This window comes from Wasmannia auropunctata, unplaced genomic scaffold (assembly GCF_000956235.1).
Source record: "Wasmannia auropunctata unplaced genomic scaffold, wasmannia.A_1.0 LD336111.1, whole genome shotgun sequence".
Classification (NCBI taxonomy): Eukaryota; Metazoa; Arthropoda; class Insecta; order Hymenoptera; family Formicidae; genus Wasmannia; species Wasmannia auropunctata.
The window spans coordinates 3,202,888-3,221,972 of record NW_012026779.1 but is presented as its reverse complement, the minus strand read 5'-3'; the positions used below and the strand labels follow the sequence as shown (position 1 = coordinate 3,221,972).

General features: G+C 33.1%; 2 protein-coding genes and 1 non-coding gene across 4 annotated transcripts in view; 1 reads left to right on the top strand and 2 right to left on the bottom strand.

Moving 5' to 3' along the window:
- LOC105449885 (solute carrier organic anion transporter family member 5A1) overlaps positions 1-3,725 on the bottom strand; it is a 14,789-nt gene extending 11,064 nt beyond the window's left edge. The window contains exon 1 of one of the 2 annotated variants that reach the window (XM_011689341.1): positions 3,303-3,725. The gene's annotated coding sequence lies outside the window, so the exon portion shown is untranslated. The remainder of the gene's footprint in view (positions 1-3,302) is intronic. The other variant, XM_011689333.1, reaches the window with a different exon arrangement.
- Positions 3,726-4,190: 465 nt separating this feature from the next.
- Trnap-ugg lies at positions 4,191-4,262 on the bottom strand. Its single transcript has one exon. It is a non-coding gene; the product is annotated as a tRNA-Pro (tRNA).
- An 853-nt stretch (positions 4,263-5,115) lies between these two features.
- LOC105450504 overlaps positions 5,116-19,085 on the top strand; it is a 14,840-nt gene continuing 870 nt past the window's right edge. Inside the window, exons 1-18 of the mRNA XM_011690362.1 lie at positions 5,116-5,318; positions 5,813-5,888; positions 5,974-6,127; positions 6,500-7,348; positions 8,666-8,773; positions 14,102-14,155; positions 14,374-14,434; positions 14,741-14,884; positions 15,652-15,733; positions 15,874-15,974; positions 16,422-16,975; positions 17,048-17,224; positions 17,361-17,401; positions 17,468-17,638; positions 17,745-17,871; positions 17,998-18,065; positions 18,195-18,578; positions 18,747-18,968. Coding sequence (XP_011688664.1) covers positions 8,674-8,773; positions 14,102-14,155; positions 14,374-14,434; positions 14,741-14,884; positions 15,652-15,733; positions 15,874-15,974; positions 16,422-16,975; positions 17,048-17,224; positions 17,361-17,401; positions 17,468-17,638; positions 17,745-17,871; positions 17,998-18,065; positions 18,195-18,578; positions 18,747-18,968 — 2,286 coding nt within the window. The 5' untranslated portion in view covers positions 5,116-5,318; positions 5,813-5,888; positions 5,974-6,127; positions 6,500-7,348; positions 8,666-8,673. The remainder of the gene's footprint in view (positions 5,319-5,812; positions 5,889-5,973; positions 6,128-6,499; positions 7,349-8,665; positions 8,774-14,101; positions 14,156-14,373; positions 14,435-14,740; positions 14,885-15,651; positions 15,734-15,873; positions 15,975-16,421; positions 16,976-17,047; positions 17,225-17,360; positions 17,402-17,467; positions 17,639-17,744; positions 17,872-17,997; positions 18,066-18,194; positions 18,579-18,746; positions 18,969-19,085) is intronic.

The following is a 19,085-nucleotide window of genomic DNA, read 5'->3' as shown; positions in this document are numbered from 1 at the left end:
CTCTCTCTCTCTCTCTCTCTCTCTCTCTCTCTCTCTCTCTCTCTCTCTCTCTCTCTCTGTCTGCAGAGAGGAATCAGATACAATATAAATATGTACTGCAATGCAGAAAAATATAATGCGACACTACGAGTTATATAAGTCAATGCTATAACGATGACTAATGCGTGTTCTTGCATGCTTACAATTAGTCTCGCGTAGGTTTCATTTTGTTTTAAATCAAAATTTTTACTACTTTACCAACTCTTATCATAATCAGTCACAGAAATTTCATTATGCATGTTCTTAAATTAAATGAACAAAATTTAATTATTCATAAACTCTAAGCTTTTTATTACTTGTTATTAATTTTCCTATACTTTACATTGTAATAATTAAACACTGACTTTTCAAGTAGTTCAGCAACATTTTCTCTATCCGTTCATTTTCTTCGACATTCGACGCTTTACTGATCAAAATTTTTACTGCTCTACTGATTCTTGGCATAATCAAATCAATTTACATTGCCAAACTCCATGTTTTTTAAAATAATGTATAGGATCAATATTTTTCAATATCTTTAAATGATGTTGAAAGTGATCTATATATAACATTGTTATAAGTAACTCTTGATGGTAATGTCCAATTGTGCTAAAATTACGTGCATCGGTTCCGTCAATTTTATATTATACAAAACATGTGTATTTGTACATGTATATGTTGTATGAAATACATATAAATAAATAAATTTATATAAACTATACCATTTATAAAAATTAATCTTTGAGTTAAGAATTGTGTGGCAATCGATAAAAGTAAAGTTGGTATTAATTTTTTTAATGTCAGTTCTTCGCAGCTACCTCGCAATTAGGACTCAACTAAGGACAAATAAAGCCCACGCGCAACGCGTGGGTTCTCGCGAAACACATATAGAAGCTCTCACGCTGAGAAGAAACAAATCTAACGAATGAATATATAATGTTGCGCAAAATTGTGTTTACTTGTCTTATATTTCGCGTCATTGAATATGTGATTGTGGAATACATGAGATTATGGAGAGGAAATTTTAATTGAAAGTGTGTTCGATAACCGATTGACCTTAACTTCGTTTCGCATTAGAACGAGCAAATGACTGTTTATTGCCAACTTGTATTTTTGTGATGAGCACGTATACGCGAGGGCTTCATCTCACAACAATACCGAAACTATGGAGTGTCGGACATGCTCAACATTGGCATAAATATTCAGACGACTATTTTGGCCGTTGAGAAAATCTATCACGTGTGTATAAAATCTGATAGGATATTTTTCATCGTATAGCTGGAAAAAATTTTATTCAACTTAATCGAGAGACGCGATATCTTTTAACGCCACATACACACACACACGCACACGCACACGCACACGCACACACATATATATATATGGATGCCAAAAATATGTGACATCGTCTATATCATTCGTTTCGTATCAACTTTACATTACTATCAAGCGTTATCGTTCTTTTCGTTACTATAGATTTCACCGCGACATAACTCGAAATCTCTTACTGCTTAAAATTGATTTAAACAGAACGATTTTTGTTACGATACCATTTCGACATTGTTTCAAGACGATACCTTTCTTTGCACAGCTGGTGGAAAATATGTGACATAACGGATACGCCAAATTTTTCAATAGTCATATTGAGAAACGCAACACGGTTCACGCTCGTCTGCGAGAAATGCATTACGTAACTGTCACGATAACGAAACGACTACTTGAAATCAAGAAACACACAGTGATACGTGACTTCCAATTTTAATGATCGAAACTTTCGAAGACAAATTTCGAAACCAAGAGGGATCGACGATATAGCAACGACGATAAAAAATTTTCCTTCTCTCTAAACTAAAACCTCCACGCGTATGACATCAATTCTCGCTAATTATCAAACATATAAACCGTGCTATATAAAAAAGAAAAAAAACACACACTAAGCATTTATAATAATTCATAAATTTAAATCCTAAACCTAGTTGATTCTTTGATTTCTTTCTCCGTATAAATATATGTAAAAATTGTATTTATAGCAAAGAGATCATTTTAATTCCACGTGCACGTCTATCTAATGGATGGCTACGTGGGCCAATTATCTGTGTTAATTGACATAACAATTAAAGCTAAAATAATCCGAGGACAAAAGAGGTTATATTCTAAATACAAAATCAGCATATGATAGGTATATACATGATACAGAATATATGAGCAATTAATCTTATTTCTTATAGGCAGGAATAGGTATTACTTTTAACGTGTTTTTCGATTATCAGTGAATTGTTGATTAAGCCGAAAACATGCACGCAATTGTCTTACAAAGACTTGAAATTCTGAAATTAACATGTGAGCACAAAACACGATGTAACGAGAAACGGTTTATTTCAAAAAAATTATTATGCGCAATATCTATAAAAATAAATAGATCCACAAGAAAGCGAGAGAACTAAACGATTTATAATATATTATAAATTTAAGTCAAATATTCTTTATTCGTGATATTTTCTTTTAATTAGAGAACAACTCTTTTAAAAACTCTTAAATGGAATAATAACAAAATTCTTTTCTTTATATAACAACGATATAACTATGTATCAATATATTATGAATAAAAGTTGAATATGGTTTTGTATATGATTTTCCGACAATATATCTTATTTTTAACTTTTTAATTTTTAAATTTAATTAACACAGATCATTTTCGTATTCTTTCTGCATTAAAATAATAAATTTGGCTTTTAATACTACATTTTCGTACGCGAAAATAAACGAGTTGTTTCGATATAATGTTGCAAAAATCATTGGGCCGAGTGTTTCATCTAGAAAAAAACAAACAGTGTAACTCGGTATTCTATGATATGAAGTAAATCAGAAGGAAACATTCAGGCATAGGTATGTATGACGCGCCGCGAACACTTGTGACATAAGTTCACAGAACAGCGATGTTCCGAAGCGCAGCGCAGCTCGGAAAACAGAAAATTAAAAGACAAGCGAAGACTCGATGGTGTAACGTTCCTAGTGTCGTATGGCTCGCGATCGCGAGCCCTCCGAGGTTTTCGATGCGGAGCAATGCGGAGCCATACGATGCGGTGCGATGCAGTGCGATGCAGCGCGTCGCGTTGCGTCGCGTCGTGTCGCGTCGCGAGGTAGGTCTCGGAAGTCGAAAAACGGGATCCGCGTCACGCGACCTGAATCTCGCGAATAGGTCCGATCGAACGAAAGGTTAGAAAGAAATCTTGTTGAGGAATAGCGAAGCGTATCTATGTATGTAGAAAATACGTGAGACTCACGGTAAGACTACACGTCGAGACGGTGGCGGGATACTCCTTTGTATCCAGGGCCAAGCCAAGCGAAAAATCCTCGTGGTTTCAAGATTCCGCGCGTTATTCTCTCCAGGCTACATCGGGCGATCACGCACTCACACCGTTCTGACTGCGGAGAGACAGTCGCAATCGACGGACCTTCGTACAACTTCCTCCCGCAGGCTCGCGCGAGCCTTGGCGCTCGGCTCCGACAGCTCTCCGACAAGTCGGTACAAATTCGTAGAAATCACATTGATAGCCGTTCGAACGTCAACTCGCTTCGAGAATCATAGACCAGCTGTGTTTTTGCCCGACCATCGAGGAACTCGAGCATGCGCTCTCCGAAATGCCTGCTTGGTGCCGCTACTGTCGTCTGGTATCGCCCGATCTGCCCGATGCCGTCTCTGCCCGACTGGTATGTATGTATCTCTGTTGCGGCATCTGGTGTCACCGCAGTTAACCAGCACGATCGTGATCAGCCGCCTTTAATTTACCTGCAGGTTATTTCACACGCGAAAGAGGAGTCTGTTGCGAAGCGCTGCTAATTCCAACGCACTGTGTTCGAGCCGATGCAAACTCACAATCGCGGTATAAAGAGACAGCTGAGAGAGAGAGAGAGAGAGAGAGAAACGTTCAGCGTCTCATTTTTAGCAACGGCGTTAGAAAGATGTTTTTTCCATATTAGTTTGCAAACTAAACGAATCAAGATCAGTTTAATTACAATTAGATTATATATTAACCATCAAAGTTTGGAGAATTATATAATTGTGCGTAATGGTTTAATTCACGTTTAATTTCCAACAATTCTCTACCTTTCTCGATTTAATATTTATTTTATTTTGAAATAAAAATTATACTTGCAGCTAAAAATATATCGGGCCCCTCCGGGATTTGAACCCGGGACCTCCTGCACCCAAAGCAGGAATCATACCCCTAGACCAAGAGGCCTGATGGTCATCCTCTATCAAAAAAGGTAAATCCACTGCAATACAGTTGTAGGAATAACAATATGATTTGAATTTAAATGTCAATGATCAATAAACACAAAAAATTTTATTGTTTACAGTAGAATGTGTGCATACAATGACATTATTATTAATGCGAATTTAGGTCTATATAGATAATATCGTCATTGTTAGTAATATCGACGTATATACATATATGCAATATAGTGATATACATTTTATAACAGTGTTATTTTTCAAATTTTTACGATAAGAATATTACAATGTTCTTATCATAATTTCAACTACTCTTCTCTTAACAGGAATATTTGAGAATCGCTGCAGACTTTTTCTTTCAAAGAATATACTTACTTGTGACACGTATCAGCGACATGGAGGAAGGAAACGAGATTAATGCCACCGTTCGGTTTAAATGAGAAAAAGAAGATAATAAATCTAATTAGTTATGCCACCGACGATCGAGATATATTGCAACTATAGTTACAATTGCGGTTTTACAAGGTTTCGCGTAGATGGAAAAATTCGACGGGGGATAATCGAAGAACGGTGACATTACCAAACATTTTGGCTGTACCGAGGATAACAAATATTTACACTGTTTTCTTATCGACTGTGAAAAGTTTACATTATATATTTTTCAATTTTCGCAACGTTAATTGTTGTATGTACGCGGATATTATGCACATATTTTTTAATTTTCACAATACGTGTGTTTACTGTATGTATGTACATACATACGTGTACATACGTGTATATACGCGAAAATTGCAAAATAATAACATGTAAACCCACTGTCGATAATAAAACAGTGATTTTTGGTCACATAAAACGATCGCGTGTTTGTTATCCTTGGTACAGCCAAAATGTTGGTAATGTCATCGTTCTTCAATTATCCCCGAGCCGCCCACTTGGCAGTTACGAATTTACCCATAGCCGACTGTTTTTAATAATAATAATAATATACGAAATTCAACATACCTCGTCGGTGGCCGATGGAGGTTATGCCTATGTTGTCATCACTTTTCAAATTAAGCGTAATGTATGTATGTACTTTGACTAACATTCCTTGCACATTGATTATCGTTAAATATATATATATATAAACGTAATTACATTTAAATAATCTCCTTTAATGTTTAATAAAATTTCGTCGCCTTTCGACGAGTAAGATTAATTCCTTAAAAAAGGGAATATTATAGGTCTTATCTTATTAAAGTCTTAAAATTATTAAATAATCAACAAACAAATAAGCATGAATATCTAGATCCGAATACACATACATGTATATGCTTTCAGTATATCCTGTATATGTATAGATATCACGTCATCAATTAAATGATCTGTTTCGCACACATTGCAATGTCAAACTCGTCAATTAAGCGTTTCACAGCGATATTCTTTATTAAAATGTATATATATATATATACACACTTAATATTTATATGCATATGCTTATATATGTATATATGCGATAAAAGCAATAACTCTATTCATTTTATTGAGAAAAATTATAATATAGTCTTGATTGCGCAGATTCATCAATTTCATCTCCGACGAACGTTGATATAGAGGAGAGAATTACATATTATATGTGTAACATACATATATTGTAAGAAAATTGAATGTTTTTTAGTAATACTGATTGCATAGCCATACTGATTGCAATTAAATATATATATACCATTCAAATGCAGGTGATTGTGCAAAAACAAATCAGTAATAAATTCCACCATTTTAACGTGGTCGTGTTAATTCCCTCTTTCCATCGACATTGTACGATCAATGAGGGACAATAATTTATTGCGATCAAAAGTGAAAAATGGAAGATACAAAAGTGAACATTACAAGGTAAGGCACATGCACATCATATAATACAAAAATGAAAAAACATAATGTAAGCATTTATTATTAGGCTTAACGCGGAAGAAATATAAATAAATAAATAAAAAAAAGAAATATAAAGAAAAATAAATAAAGATTTCGCATTCATCCTTCTCATGATGGGTATAGCGAAACATTTTTCTGACGATACAATTTAATCATATTGTTTCTCTCGTTATCACACGTTTCCTGTTAACGACTCTCTCTCTCTCTCTCTCTCTCTCTCTCTCTCTCTCTCTCTCTCTCTCTCTCTCTCTGTCTATCTATCTATCTATCTATATCTATCTCAGTTTTGCTATTATAAACGTGATAAATTTTTCGCTCATTTTCATTTTTCAGCAGCCTCAGCGCCCCGCTTCTTCCGAAGAGCATGGAGCGTAGGCCACATACATTTACCTCACACTTTTTACTCTCCCGCAACAAGTGTTCTCTAATCGATATTATTCTCTGCAAAACTCTTTCAACAATGCAACACAAAAACGAGTTCTTCGTTTTTTCTCGTTGATGATTATATCGGCTAATATACATATCTTTTACTTAGAAATTTATCATTTGAGATCATACACATATATATAGATAAATAATAATGTAATAGAACAAATTAAGCCTTTCGCGACTTTGTCGTGTCGACCATGTTTGCCGCGTCACCAGTCGTTCATCCTTTCTCCTCTTTAATTCTCCTTATATTTCTCTCTGACGATGGAATTAAAATCCCATCATTAACAGAAGTAACACACTGCACTCGTTCATTAGCATCGTCTTTTATCCGTCGAATCGACAAGATGATTTATTTTTTCAGAAAATGTTCCTCGTTATCATTGTCGACGACGATGTTCTTTCTCTCTCTTTCTCTCTATCATTCTACGTCTTCGTTGGCCCACCCGGCGGCGCGTTGCAATCGATTTCAAAATCCGACGACGCACGCTCTGCGCGTCGTCGCCACCGCCTGTTGTACCTCCTCCTCATCATCCTGTCTGCCCTCGCTTTCTAGTCAGTGCCATCGCTGCGGCGAAACCGGTAGACGTTCACGGGGACATGGTCCAGGAGCTTGCAGCCAGGACCGTCAAGTGGTGATCGTTAATTTTATCGCAAAGCTGAACAGTGGCAACGGTTAATAACGGTGTTTCCCGTGGTGACGCGTACGATGTGCCGCAGGGTGTGAAAAAGCCTACGTTGCGTCACGCCCAGGTGAGAACATACCTGCCGTTTATGCGTGCTCCAATCTCCATGCCTCTCTTTTCTCTCTCTCTCTCTCTCTCTCTCTCTCTGTCTTTCCCCTCTCTTTTTCGCATTTAATCTTGTAAGTTTGCAGAAAATTCTTGCTCTTGTTCCTAAAGAATTCTTTGTAATTAGCTTTAAAGAATGGATTTGTACTCCCTATGCTCTCTTTTTAACAGAATTCTTTATATTAATTTCTCTAAGATATATGTATTACGTACGATTGGACATGTAGATGTATGGATGTAATTAAAAAGACTAAAAATTTGTTACTTTATCGGCATGCTACCGTATTTACATTGCGCATTCAATGCTAAATGTGAATGAAAGCATTCTGTTTGATTTCCATTGCGTGTTTATCAAGAAAGATCTGCAAACTCATAAGTATTTAATAAAATTTAATTTATACAAGTCGTGCGTATATATTTTCGAATCTATATTTCGCTTTGGCCATATAAATATTTGAGAATAATTTGGAAAAGAATTAAAATTAGATGAGATGTAGCCGCGCACTAATTTCCTAAGGGGTTAATTCTTTATTTTATATCCATTTTTATTCTTTAAAGATGGTTAGGTGAACATAGCTACAACCTGATGTTTCAATTATAATATGAGACATATAAGTATAAATAATCGCGTAAAGAAGATATTATATCTTGAAAGTAAATATAGAGAAACACCGAGAAAAAACTTAATTCTGGAACAAAGATCTAACGATTGAAAATGTATACTTATTGTTAGTCAAAATTTAACTTCAATTCGTAATATTTCTGTTGTAGTTAGTTTATTGAAAATGTGAATTATACATTATTTATTAACTTGTGTATTAACTTTCGTTGGATTTATATTAAATTGAGCGCGGGCGCTGTACTCTAGGGCGATGCACTCAAGAAAATACTTAACTTACAATTAGCTCTAGAAACTGCATGTTGCTACAAGCCCAAGTATTTCCATACTAAATAATTAATTTGTGAAAAATAGAATCTTACGTTTGACGCAGTATTTATCATGGAAGTAATTGCAATAAACTGTCAATCATTAAAAACTATTAATGAAATTATTAAAAGAAAGAAACTCATTGCAAAATAACAATAAACGTAAAATGGTGTAACGTTTATGCGTTATGCATATTATTTATTCCGGTTAAAATCCTGGTTATGGTGTTTAATTTTTCTATATAGACGATCGAGAAGCATCCTAAGTGCAGTATATACATATAATAGAAATTATAATGTACATATATATATATAGTGAGTAGAGTGATATAATATAGATTCACAATTGTAGAAACATCTATGGGCCATAAACGGTGGTGGCAAGGAGGCTTGGTGGAGCTACTGGTGCTCTGTACGCTAGTCCTCCATCACGCTGTCGTTCTGGCTGATGGTGACGTCGGTGAGTACGATTGAATATTATCCTGCAAATACGAAAATAATGGCGTTTGCTTCTAAGAGTATACTTAATTAGTAATCAGTGAAATTAGATATAATTACTTTTTATGCGAATTCTATTACATGATACAGAAGGAGAGGGAGAGAGAGACTATAATATTATAAAAATGTATGTTTTTATTAACTCAAAAGATCTTTGTTTCTTCTTTTAGAAAATATAAATTGTTTTGTTTCTATTTGAAAGTGTTCCAATTTGAAATATGTAAGTATTTTAATTTTCAGACAGTTAAGAGTTCCTAGTTATAATAACTTCCGTTAGTTCCGTTAAATTTCTTTTCGGTCGTGAAGATACTTCGCTTCTTTTTGCAATTAATAAACTGATGAACTTTAAGTCTCCTTTTAGAGTTAAGACTTTTAAAGAGGCAGGACATATAATGTTTCACATATTGAAGCGTTTCACTCTATAGTTTCGCATACGAACCACCTGTTATAACATTCCGTGCAATCAACTAGAAACTCTTTGTATGTGACCAGTAAATGCGACAATATGAAACAAAGGATGAGGAATATATTATGTAGATGTAACAGTATGCTGAGAAAATTATATAAACCTACAAATCAGTAAAGCTAATGAAATAATTTCAACTCTGCTTTATCAACTTTTCAATGATATAACTACTTAGCATATCGAAATTATCAAAATAGGTTTTGAATTTTATTTAAGATTTTATTTCATAAAAATTCTTACGATTGGAAAGATTTTAAAATTTTCTTTCTGAAATGTAAAATTCAAAATATATTTCTTGTAATTCATTTAATTAATAACTAAATTAATATCTAAAACGCTTTTCAAATATAAGAAAATTTAATTTTTATTTTGTCGATGTTTTTGACGAGATGCGAGATGTTCACATTGAAATATTAACATCGATCGTGTAATGAGTCGATACGCCCCAATGGTGGACGCCCTATTAAGTTAACGCGTGACATTATACTTCTGTAAGTACCTTGCTATTTCGCCACATTCATGAAAGCGCACTTATTGATTAACAATATATACGCCGTAAAAAATGCAAGAAGAAGTGAGCAAACATCAGCATCCTACTATTAGCCACGAATGATATCGCTTACATTTATGTTTAAAAATGCAATCATGACGATGATTACGAAAAATATAAAGGTTACATAGTACCACTTAACAGAAGGAAAATTTAATTAATTAAAGGATGTGAATAGAACCAAAGAGATTTGGAGGGATGGGGTTATATAGGTATAGCCGAAGCGTTAGTCAACTAATAACTTACAATTAATTTTTATGCTATGTGCGTTGCGTATCTATATACTGTTCACGATATTATGTGTTTGTTTGAAAATTGAAATAATAGCTTAATCATTAAAAATAAAGAAAGAAAGTTAGCGCAACCAGACTCCAAAGCTCCACAAGCATTTCTAATTCGTATTCACCAACGGTTGACGTCAGCAATGAGCTTTCACAATGCTATTATTCCCAGCGCACTTTTAAAAGAAATCGAGATTAAGGTCGTCGATCTTCATTGATTTCTCGATATCTCAAAATACTTTTCGTATACGTGGCTTATATAAATTCATTCGCCGTATTCGCAACTTATAGGTACGCCTACATAAAGCTTATCGTGAGCTTACCATGAGAATGTTGTTGAAAGATTTGATGTTGTAAAAACGTACTGCGCTACAACAGCTGCGTCTTTTAATCGTAACGAAGTAAGAGCTGAGAGAAATATAATTTGTTTTAGAAATATTGGTCAATTTTTTTTTTTTTTTTTTTTAACTTTAAATAGCTGCGAGGAAAATTTTGTCGATTTTAAATTAGGATAAATGAAATCTAATGGTAACTAACAAGAAGAAGACTCAAATGAACCAAATTGTATGTGGTAATGTGGAAATAAATTGTAAAGATATAAAAAGACTTTTGTGTGACTTGGAACACTTCAATTCTTTTATGAAGCTTCTATTTAACTTAACAAGATTATGAAGAATAATCAGATAAATTGAATTAATATGCAAAAAAGTAGAAATCAACTGATAACATTAAATAAAAAGTTCAACGTAAATGTAAAAAGCAAAAAGCTTTTTTTCTAATTTATTAACTTTCAAATAAAATTCTATCTTGCAACCTTAAATTTATAGTTAAGGATATCTATTCAAATAATAATAAGTATTAGATAAAGACTTTAAACATTTCAAAGATAATCTTGTGAATTATCGTTATCGTTGACGCTTTTAAATTTGGCAATATCCTGCTGTTTGAAGAATAAGAAATTCTCTCTCTCTCTCTCTCTTCTTTCTATATACAAGTATACGTGCGTGTCTGTACATACAGAGACAGACAGAAAGAGAGAGAGAGAGAGAGAGAGAGAGAGAGAGAGTGTGTGTGTGAGGTAGGGGGGGGGAGCGGGGAGGAAGGAAAATGTTCGATTTTCGCCCACGACAGCAACTCGACAGTTATTGAACCGTTCATCCCACGCAGCCACCACCTTCGTGAGCTTCGAGATCTCTCTATCGTACGCGTGTAATGCTGCTACACTCTCTCGCTCCTCCAACTATATCTCGCGCAACCCTTTGCTTATCTAATATGTCATGCCCCTTTCCCTCTCCTCTCTTTGCTCACTTTATAAATTTAGGTAACCTTTTTGCAACTACAGCCGAAGTATGCACGTACACTCCAATTACATTGCTTCTACGTTTAAATTTTATTATTCGCATGTTCGCTGTGAACATGCGTTTGTGTATACATTTGATTTATCTGTTCGATCGAGCAGTGTCGATTGTCCATATATTTGATCCTGTTCAAAAGTATTTTCGTACTAACTGAAGTACTTGCGTAACAGAGATTCGATTTCATTCGTTGAAGAAAAAGACTAATGAATATTATACATATTATTATTTGGTATATAATACGAAATAATCTTTATTAGAAATCGTCTACTGATATTGATGCGAATTGTAACTCGTAATTAACAACTATTCCAATTACAGATAATCTTATTCAATAATTAATGATTTGTTAAATAAATACATGGTTGATCTTTCCGCAGTAAATGTATCACGTAATACAGAAAAACTTGTATAACTTAAACACATATCTTTTGCAAACAGTGATGAAAATATATAGATTCTTTCTGATTCGCGTTCAAATATTGCTAAATTCTTACTCTCTTCCAATATTATATTTTACTTCGATATGTTTATGCATTATATTTCATTTTATTCTGCTCTTTAATTGCTAGGTTTTTATGTTATACGTTTGAGAAATTTATTTTCTTAACAAAAATAAATAAATTTGCAAATAATATTTTTCTCCATTTTTAGTACATTATTGTACTGAATCCAGATACTGTTAAAGCCATAAGATATATAACAAATGATATATCGAGAAGAGTGTATTCGATTATGTCGATATCGTATTTATTAAATGTAGGTATCCTGCATCTTTACAATCTAAGCGCATTTGAATACTTGCAATGAGTACACGCAATTGAATTTAATCATATGATCACACACAAATGTTCCGTTCTTTAATTTTTTACGTTATGCATTTTATTCGAAATCAAACCGATATACAATCAAATCCTCGATTTCACGAGGATTTAATTCGATATTTAAACCACATGGATGAGTATATAATAACATCTATGAGAATAATTTATTTTTGAAGAGAACGAAATAATTTAAAATGCGAATTCAGAGAATAGCAATCAGAACAGAGATTGAATATAATTGTAAGGTACAACGTTTAATGAAACGTTGTAAAGAATTGATTAAAAATTGTAAGAAAGGAAGAAATTAGCATCGATTTAACTTGAATTTTTTTCTTCCTTTCTTACAAAATAATTATCTTTTAAGGAATGTCAATGTTTATAAGTTTTTATAGTGAAAAATGCGCATGATAGGGATAGAGTATACATGTGCTTTACTTTGTACAATGATAGTATATGTGTAGTAGAAGGCGGTCAGAATTATCCATGATGGTAAACGCACCAAAACTATTTCAGACAATTTATATATGATTAAATTTAGTTTGTCCCTAGACATTTTCGACACGGCCGCTATATTTATTCCGTAATATGTATTTCACAAGTCGCAATATAATAGCAAGCCGGTCGATTGTTCTATAAGCAAACGAGCAGGACGAAATCAGGTTGCCCACCTGTGTCAAAATATTTGTGCAGTCTAGCAGGGTGCATACTTGAATCTGCATTTTGACTCAAATACTTAGAATGTATATACGACAAAGCTAATTAATTCTTCTGTCAATGCATAATTTTTTATTAATGCATCGGATATCCGGATATCCATTACATATTGCAGTGTGCATATGGATCTACAAAAACGTCATTATGGCAATTGCTTCGAAAATTCGTTTCCATATCTATATTTTAAAGAATTTTTAAACTTGGTATATTTACTTTGCCGAAAGAATAGATTTTAATATGTTCAATATCTCATGCGTGTTGATTATAGTATTTATCAATACTTATCAATCAGCAGCCGACATGAATATATGTGTATATTGCTGTATGTTTTGAGCTATTTTTTATTAATTTATAATATTTGCAAAAAATATTATTATCAACACAGAAGAATTATCGCGTATGTAGTTTGCTAGGCTAAGAAATGTGGTTGAATTTGTCAAGCATTATTAGCTAAAATATTTATATATTATTTATCACTAGAATATTAGAATTATTGGGCTATTATTTTAGATTAAATTAATGGAAAAAAGATTTAAAAGAAAGAGAAGAATATTTAGAGATATTATTAGGTCACATTGAATCTTCAGACAATAAATATTTAGATATCAAAAACGAAAAATTCCTCAATTAGTGCAGTTCTGAAGTGAAATACTAAATAAAATATTTTGTATTTTATCAATATGATTTTTATTCATTTAAAATGAAAAGTCTTTAAACATTGTTTCAGTTTTTCATAGTTTTGCAAGAAATTAATAATGGAGACATTCGATATATTGAGCAGTAAATATTTAACTTTGCAAAGTTTTCGATAAAAATACAAAAGTGGAAACAAGATAAAGTTTGTAAAACTCTTTGTTGTTCAAGGGATGAAGATCTAAAGCGTTATAATGAAATTTGTACAAAAATATAAAAATTTTTAACATTTAATTCGAATTTAATTCGGTACCCAGGTAATCATGCATTGACATAAGAATTAATGTACATACAGTTGGAAGCATCCGCACGTGATAAATACAACACACACACACACACATTCGAAATCTCTCTTATATGTAAACAATTAGCTCTCTTAGCTCTTGGTATAATCATTCTATTTTCAGGATGTCTATTCAGCGAGGATATATGCGATCCCCAGACGGAAAAATGCTTTGACGGTAATAATTTTGTTTGATCCTCTTCAATTAATAAGTTAATAATGAAACGAAAAGAATTGTTCTTTTATTTTGCATATTATAAGAAAATATAAAAACAAATAAATGATTAGAAATTATAGATTTTCGCATGATCAAGTTTAATTAATTAATAATAAAGCTGCGACACATTATTCAAGTAAAATCAAATAGCAATCTTTTATATTAACATTATTTTTCAGATCTGGCATTTGGAAAATGTATACCTGGGTACACAAATTTAGAGAATGACAATTTGTATCAGTAAGTTAATGATCATGTCCTTAAAATTTGTATGTATTTATGGCACTTGTAAATTATTCGCTCTGAAATGTCTACATCTGAAATGTCAACTCGAGATATGTGAACACAATATATATGAACCAAACGGAATTGAATTCTCTTTTCGATTGATTAATTTTATCGCCGGGTCGTCAAACGGTCTCGCTACTTTGTCTTTATTATTGTACATTTATGTAACGTTTTAGCGCGATCAACGCATAAAATGTAGCATAATCAACACGTTGTAATACGTTGCGATGTAATACAAGTCTATTCTCTATCGCGCAGATATAATAATCTTGATATCGATGAATTGGAGCTGCTACAATCGATGAGACTGCAGTTGATGAGACTGGAATCTGACGGATATAATTGGAAACATCCCTTTACCCAATGTATTGTGCAAACTCTGTTGCATAATCTCCGTTATGGGTATGTCGTTTTGATTAGAATTTATAGTTATAAGTTAACAAACTGAAATTTGCCAATAGAGATTTGTGTACAAATCAATACAACAATTTTAATATATCTATAAATTTTACTATTTTAGAGATGTCACCCTTTTTCTCATCATATAAAATTTTTGCCTAATTAGTAAAAGAAGAAAGTCGTATGTGTTCTTTTAAACATTCTCATTTTTTCAGATTGAATTCCTAAAGAAAGAATAACGAAAAATGCAATTTAAATATTATATCGCAGAAATCTTTTACGCTGAAATAATGTATCTTGCATTATATATACATATATATATATATATATTATATTAACTGTTCTCCATTAATTTTTTGGCATGCAAGATACAGATAATGCCATCTTTTGCCTACAGAACAATAATATATATGTATATATATATATATATATCGGTCAATGTCAAGTATTTAATCGAACAGATAAAAATTACACACACACATACGAAGTGTGATAAAAAAATATGAATGTGAAATAAAAAGATGTCCATTAGTGACAAGAACGATGGGATAAATTTATTAGAATCGAGGGGAGTATTTTGAAGGGATTAATTGTAATTTGTCTTTTTATGTAATTTTTTTTTATTTCATAACATTCACTGTATTTTTTATCACATTTCATACATATGTGTATGTATGTATGTAATTTTTATCTGTTCGATTAAATACTTGATATTGATCAATGTACAAATGTCAGGTACTTAATAAAACAGAACTTGAAAAAATTTTCAGACAAAACAATCTTCGTGATTTTCGTCTCTGCCAATATTTGAAGAAGCCACATCTTGATGAACAAGATGGATTTATTGACGAGGTCAGTATTGTAGCGCAGACATGTTCACATATTTTTTTCTGGTACTGTCATCGTTTGTTGGTCGCAATTATTTCTTAAAAATACGTAATTAGTCGCAATATTACTCCTTAATAATCAGCTACTATCGATTTTCTTTTCAGATAGTTCCAGCGGTTGCTATACTAAGAATATCTACAGACAACGAAAATACTGAGAATAATTTGGCCAATGTTTTGTATCGTCCCACAGGCATTGAAGACAAGTAAGTTTTATCTCGCTCAAAGAGAAATCAAAATTAAAAATAATACAAGTACATTCAAAGTTTGTGTATTATCATTTAAGCTATTACATGATAATTAAATTTATATTTTTATAAAAAGCGTTTCTAGTAATTGTTATTTTATATTGTACTCTATTATTTTAAAATACACAACCGAAAACTTAATTAAAAATTGAGTAGTATATGAATTATTTCATTTATTATTAAAAATCAACATATATATTTAAATGCAACAAAAATAGAATAGAGAAAATAGAGAATATACATGTCAAACGTATCAAGTAAGAAATTTAACGAAAAAATACGATTGATATTTGATATTTTTTAAATTTAATTCTTGTGAAGAAATCTTTTTATAAACGGGATATTGATTTTCTATATGGTTGTTGCCATACGAAACCATCAGAAATTCATCAAATTTGTTTACAGATCTGACTACATGATATGGCATAATGACGAGAGTGATCGGGCTTCAATCAACGATGAGAAATACGACGAGTACGGAAAATCACTGAACGATGTGCGCGAACAATTTTATCCGCCTAGAACACGTCGATTCAGCTTCATCGATGATTATGAAATGAAAAATGATGTTACCGAGTCTCTCGAGGATACTTTGAGAGACAAGAATGGCGATGAGAATATATATGACACGCAACTTTTGTCCACCAACCTTGAATTTTTACAGAACGTAAAATCGCCAGATTACATGTTATTGAAGCCCTCCTCCGATGCAGAGACAAATGAGAGAACATTCTCCAGGAAATATAAGCATCGGAAGAAGCCACTACGTTTCGAATTTTCCGATGCTGATGCGAAAAGAACGATGATCAGGCGCAATGAGGATCTCGACTATGAGAATAGTGAAATGGATAAAGAGAATTCGGCTGAGAGATTCGAGGATACTTCGAAAATACGCGGGATGTACACCGAGGGAGGAGTTGTGCGACCTACGGAGTATAAAATTATATCCGATGCGAGTGGTAAGTTAGTTTAGTTTCAATAGATTGCTTAAATATATCTTTTTGCTGAATTGAAATGTATATTTGACATAGGAGCTGTATATGACGAAATATACGACAACGACGACGACGACGACGACGACGACTTGGATACGCTTTTATGGAGACGAGAGTTGGCTGGCTTTAAGCGCAGAGAACGCTTAGACGTTAAGAAACCTGGCCCTCCATTTTCGACGAATAATTACGCATTTAAATCCCAATCTCCGGCTAGTAAGTATACGTTTCTAACTAAATTTGCGTTTAATTTCAGTTTCACGACTTTCTTATTATTTTGATATGATCCTTATGTATCCTAAAGATGCATTACAAAATTGTCATTTTATTTCATTGACTTACATTTTTGCAGCCCATCTTGACAGAGATTATTCCGAGACGGACAATCAAGATGTAAGTATAATCGAGCTTATATTCTGACTATTAGATCGTAAATGTTACATCAATCTCCTATTGCAGAATAACGAAGTATACGCGCCATTGACTAAAAAGGAATTACGCGGTAATATATATAAAACAATAAACGATGATGGGTCAGAGACTTACAAGAACGTCGACTTAGATTATGTCTACATTGAATTTGAGCAAGAGTTTCATACATGGTCTGAAGGAGAACACGTGGTTACTAAGGTAGAATAGACCAGAATTGAACAGTAATTCAAAATATTTAGAAAAGACTAGATTAATATGTTATAAATTATATTTAAAATTTAATGTAAACTTTTTGAATTGTCAGGTTGAAGAACTCCTGGGATTGCCTCTCGGAACGTTAAGAGATACACGAGTGGGCCGTGCGGAAGTAACGTTCAAAGTTGTTGAAAATGACAAAAATTACACTGCAACTGACGTTGTTAACAGCATCGGTATAACAATTTACGTACTTATTTTATATAAATATAAATTCGAAGAACAATATGAATATCACGTAGGATGAGATAAAAACAAATTTGGTTTGCAAAACATGTTTTAAAAAATATATCTTATTTTAGATAAAATACGTGGTAAATTACAAAATGCGCTAGGAATCCAAGTTGTTCGAGCAGGTATAGGCGATAAGGTACTACAATAAATGTATTAAATATATGTCTTTCTTATTACCAAATAGATTAAAGTAATTGCCAAATTTTGCATATAAAACCTAATATTACTTTAATACTTTCATCAATAAAAGCGCATTTTTTTACAGACTAAATTACCAGCTACTCTGGAAGTAGCTAGAGAGAGCGAGATGAGTTCCAGTTTTTTCGGTGCGTTGGTAGCTGCTGGAGTTGCGGCTGCGGTCGCAGCTGCAGTAGTCACGCTTTTAATTGCGCGTCGCCACGCCAAATGTCGAGCGAAGCTTGCTGGACTGGCCACTCCGGATCCAGAAGCATCCAAGGACTATCAAGACTTATGCAGAGCAAGAATGCAGGCAAAACAACCGAGTGAAAAGTTGGAATCGCCACGTATCACAAGCTTGTCGCGTGAAAACGAATCCAATAATTTGCCCTCCAATCGCTCCAGCACATCCTCTTGGGGCGAGGAACCTACTCTCTCCAACATGGACATATCGACTGGTCATATGGTTCTTGTAAGCATAATAAAATATCGAGAGAAAGAAAAAAAGAAATATTTTGAATTTTATTTAAAAAATTTTTAATATTTCGATATTTTCATCGCGCTTCATTATTTCACTAATTTAATAAATTACTGTATTATTTCTCATATTGATATTTTATAATCAAACTTGTATTTCCAGAGTTACATGGAGGATCATTTGAAAAATAAGGATCGTTTGGATCAGGAATGGGCGGCATTGTGTGCTTACGAAGCCGAACCATCGTCCACGGAGGTCGCGGAAAGCGAGGCGAACGTCAAACAGAATCGTCCCAGCTCGGCACTTCCCTACGATCACTCTCGAATAGTCTTGAACGATCTTGCAAATGCCAATAATTCCGACTACATAAACGCTTCCACGATCGTAAGTATCTCTGTGATACTATCTCTTGTGTTTCACCATTCCTTCAATGAATCCTCCCGAAGCCTGAATTTCTTTTTCAAAACTAGATACGTTTATATATATATATATATATATATA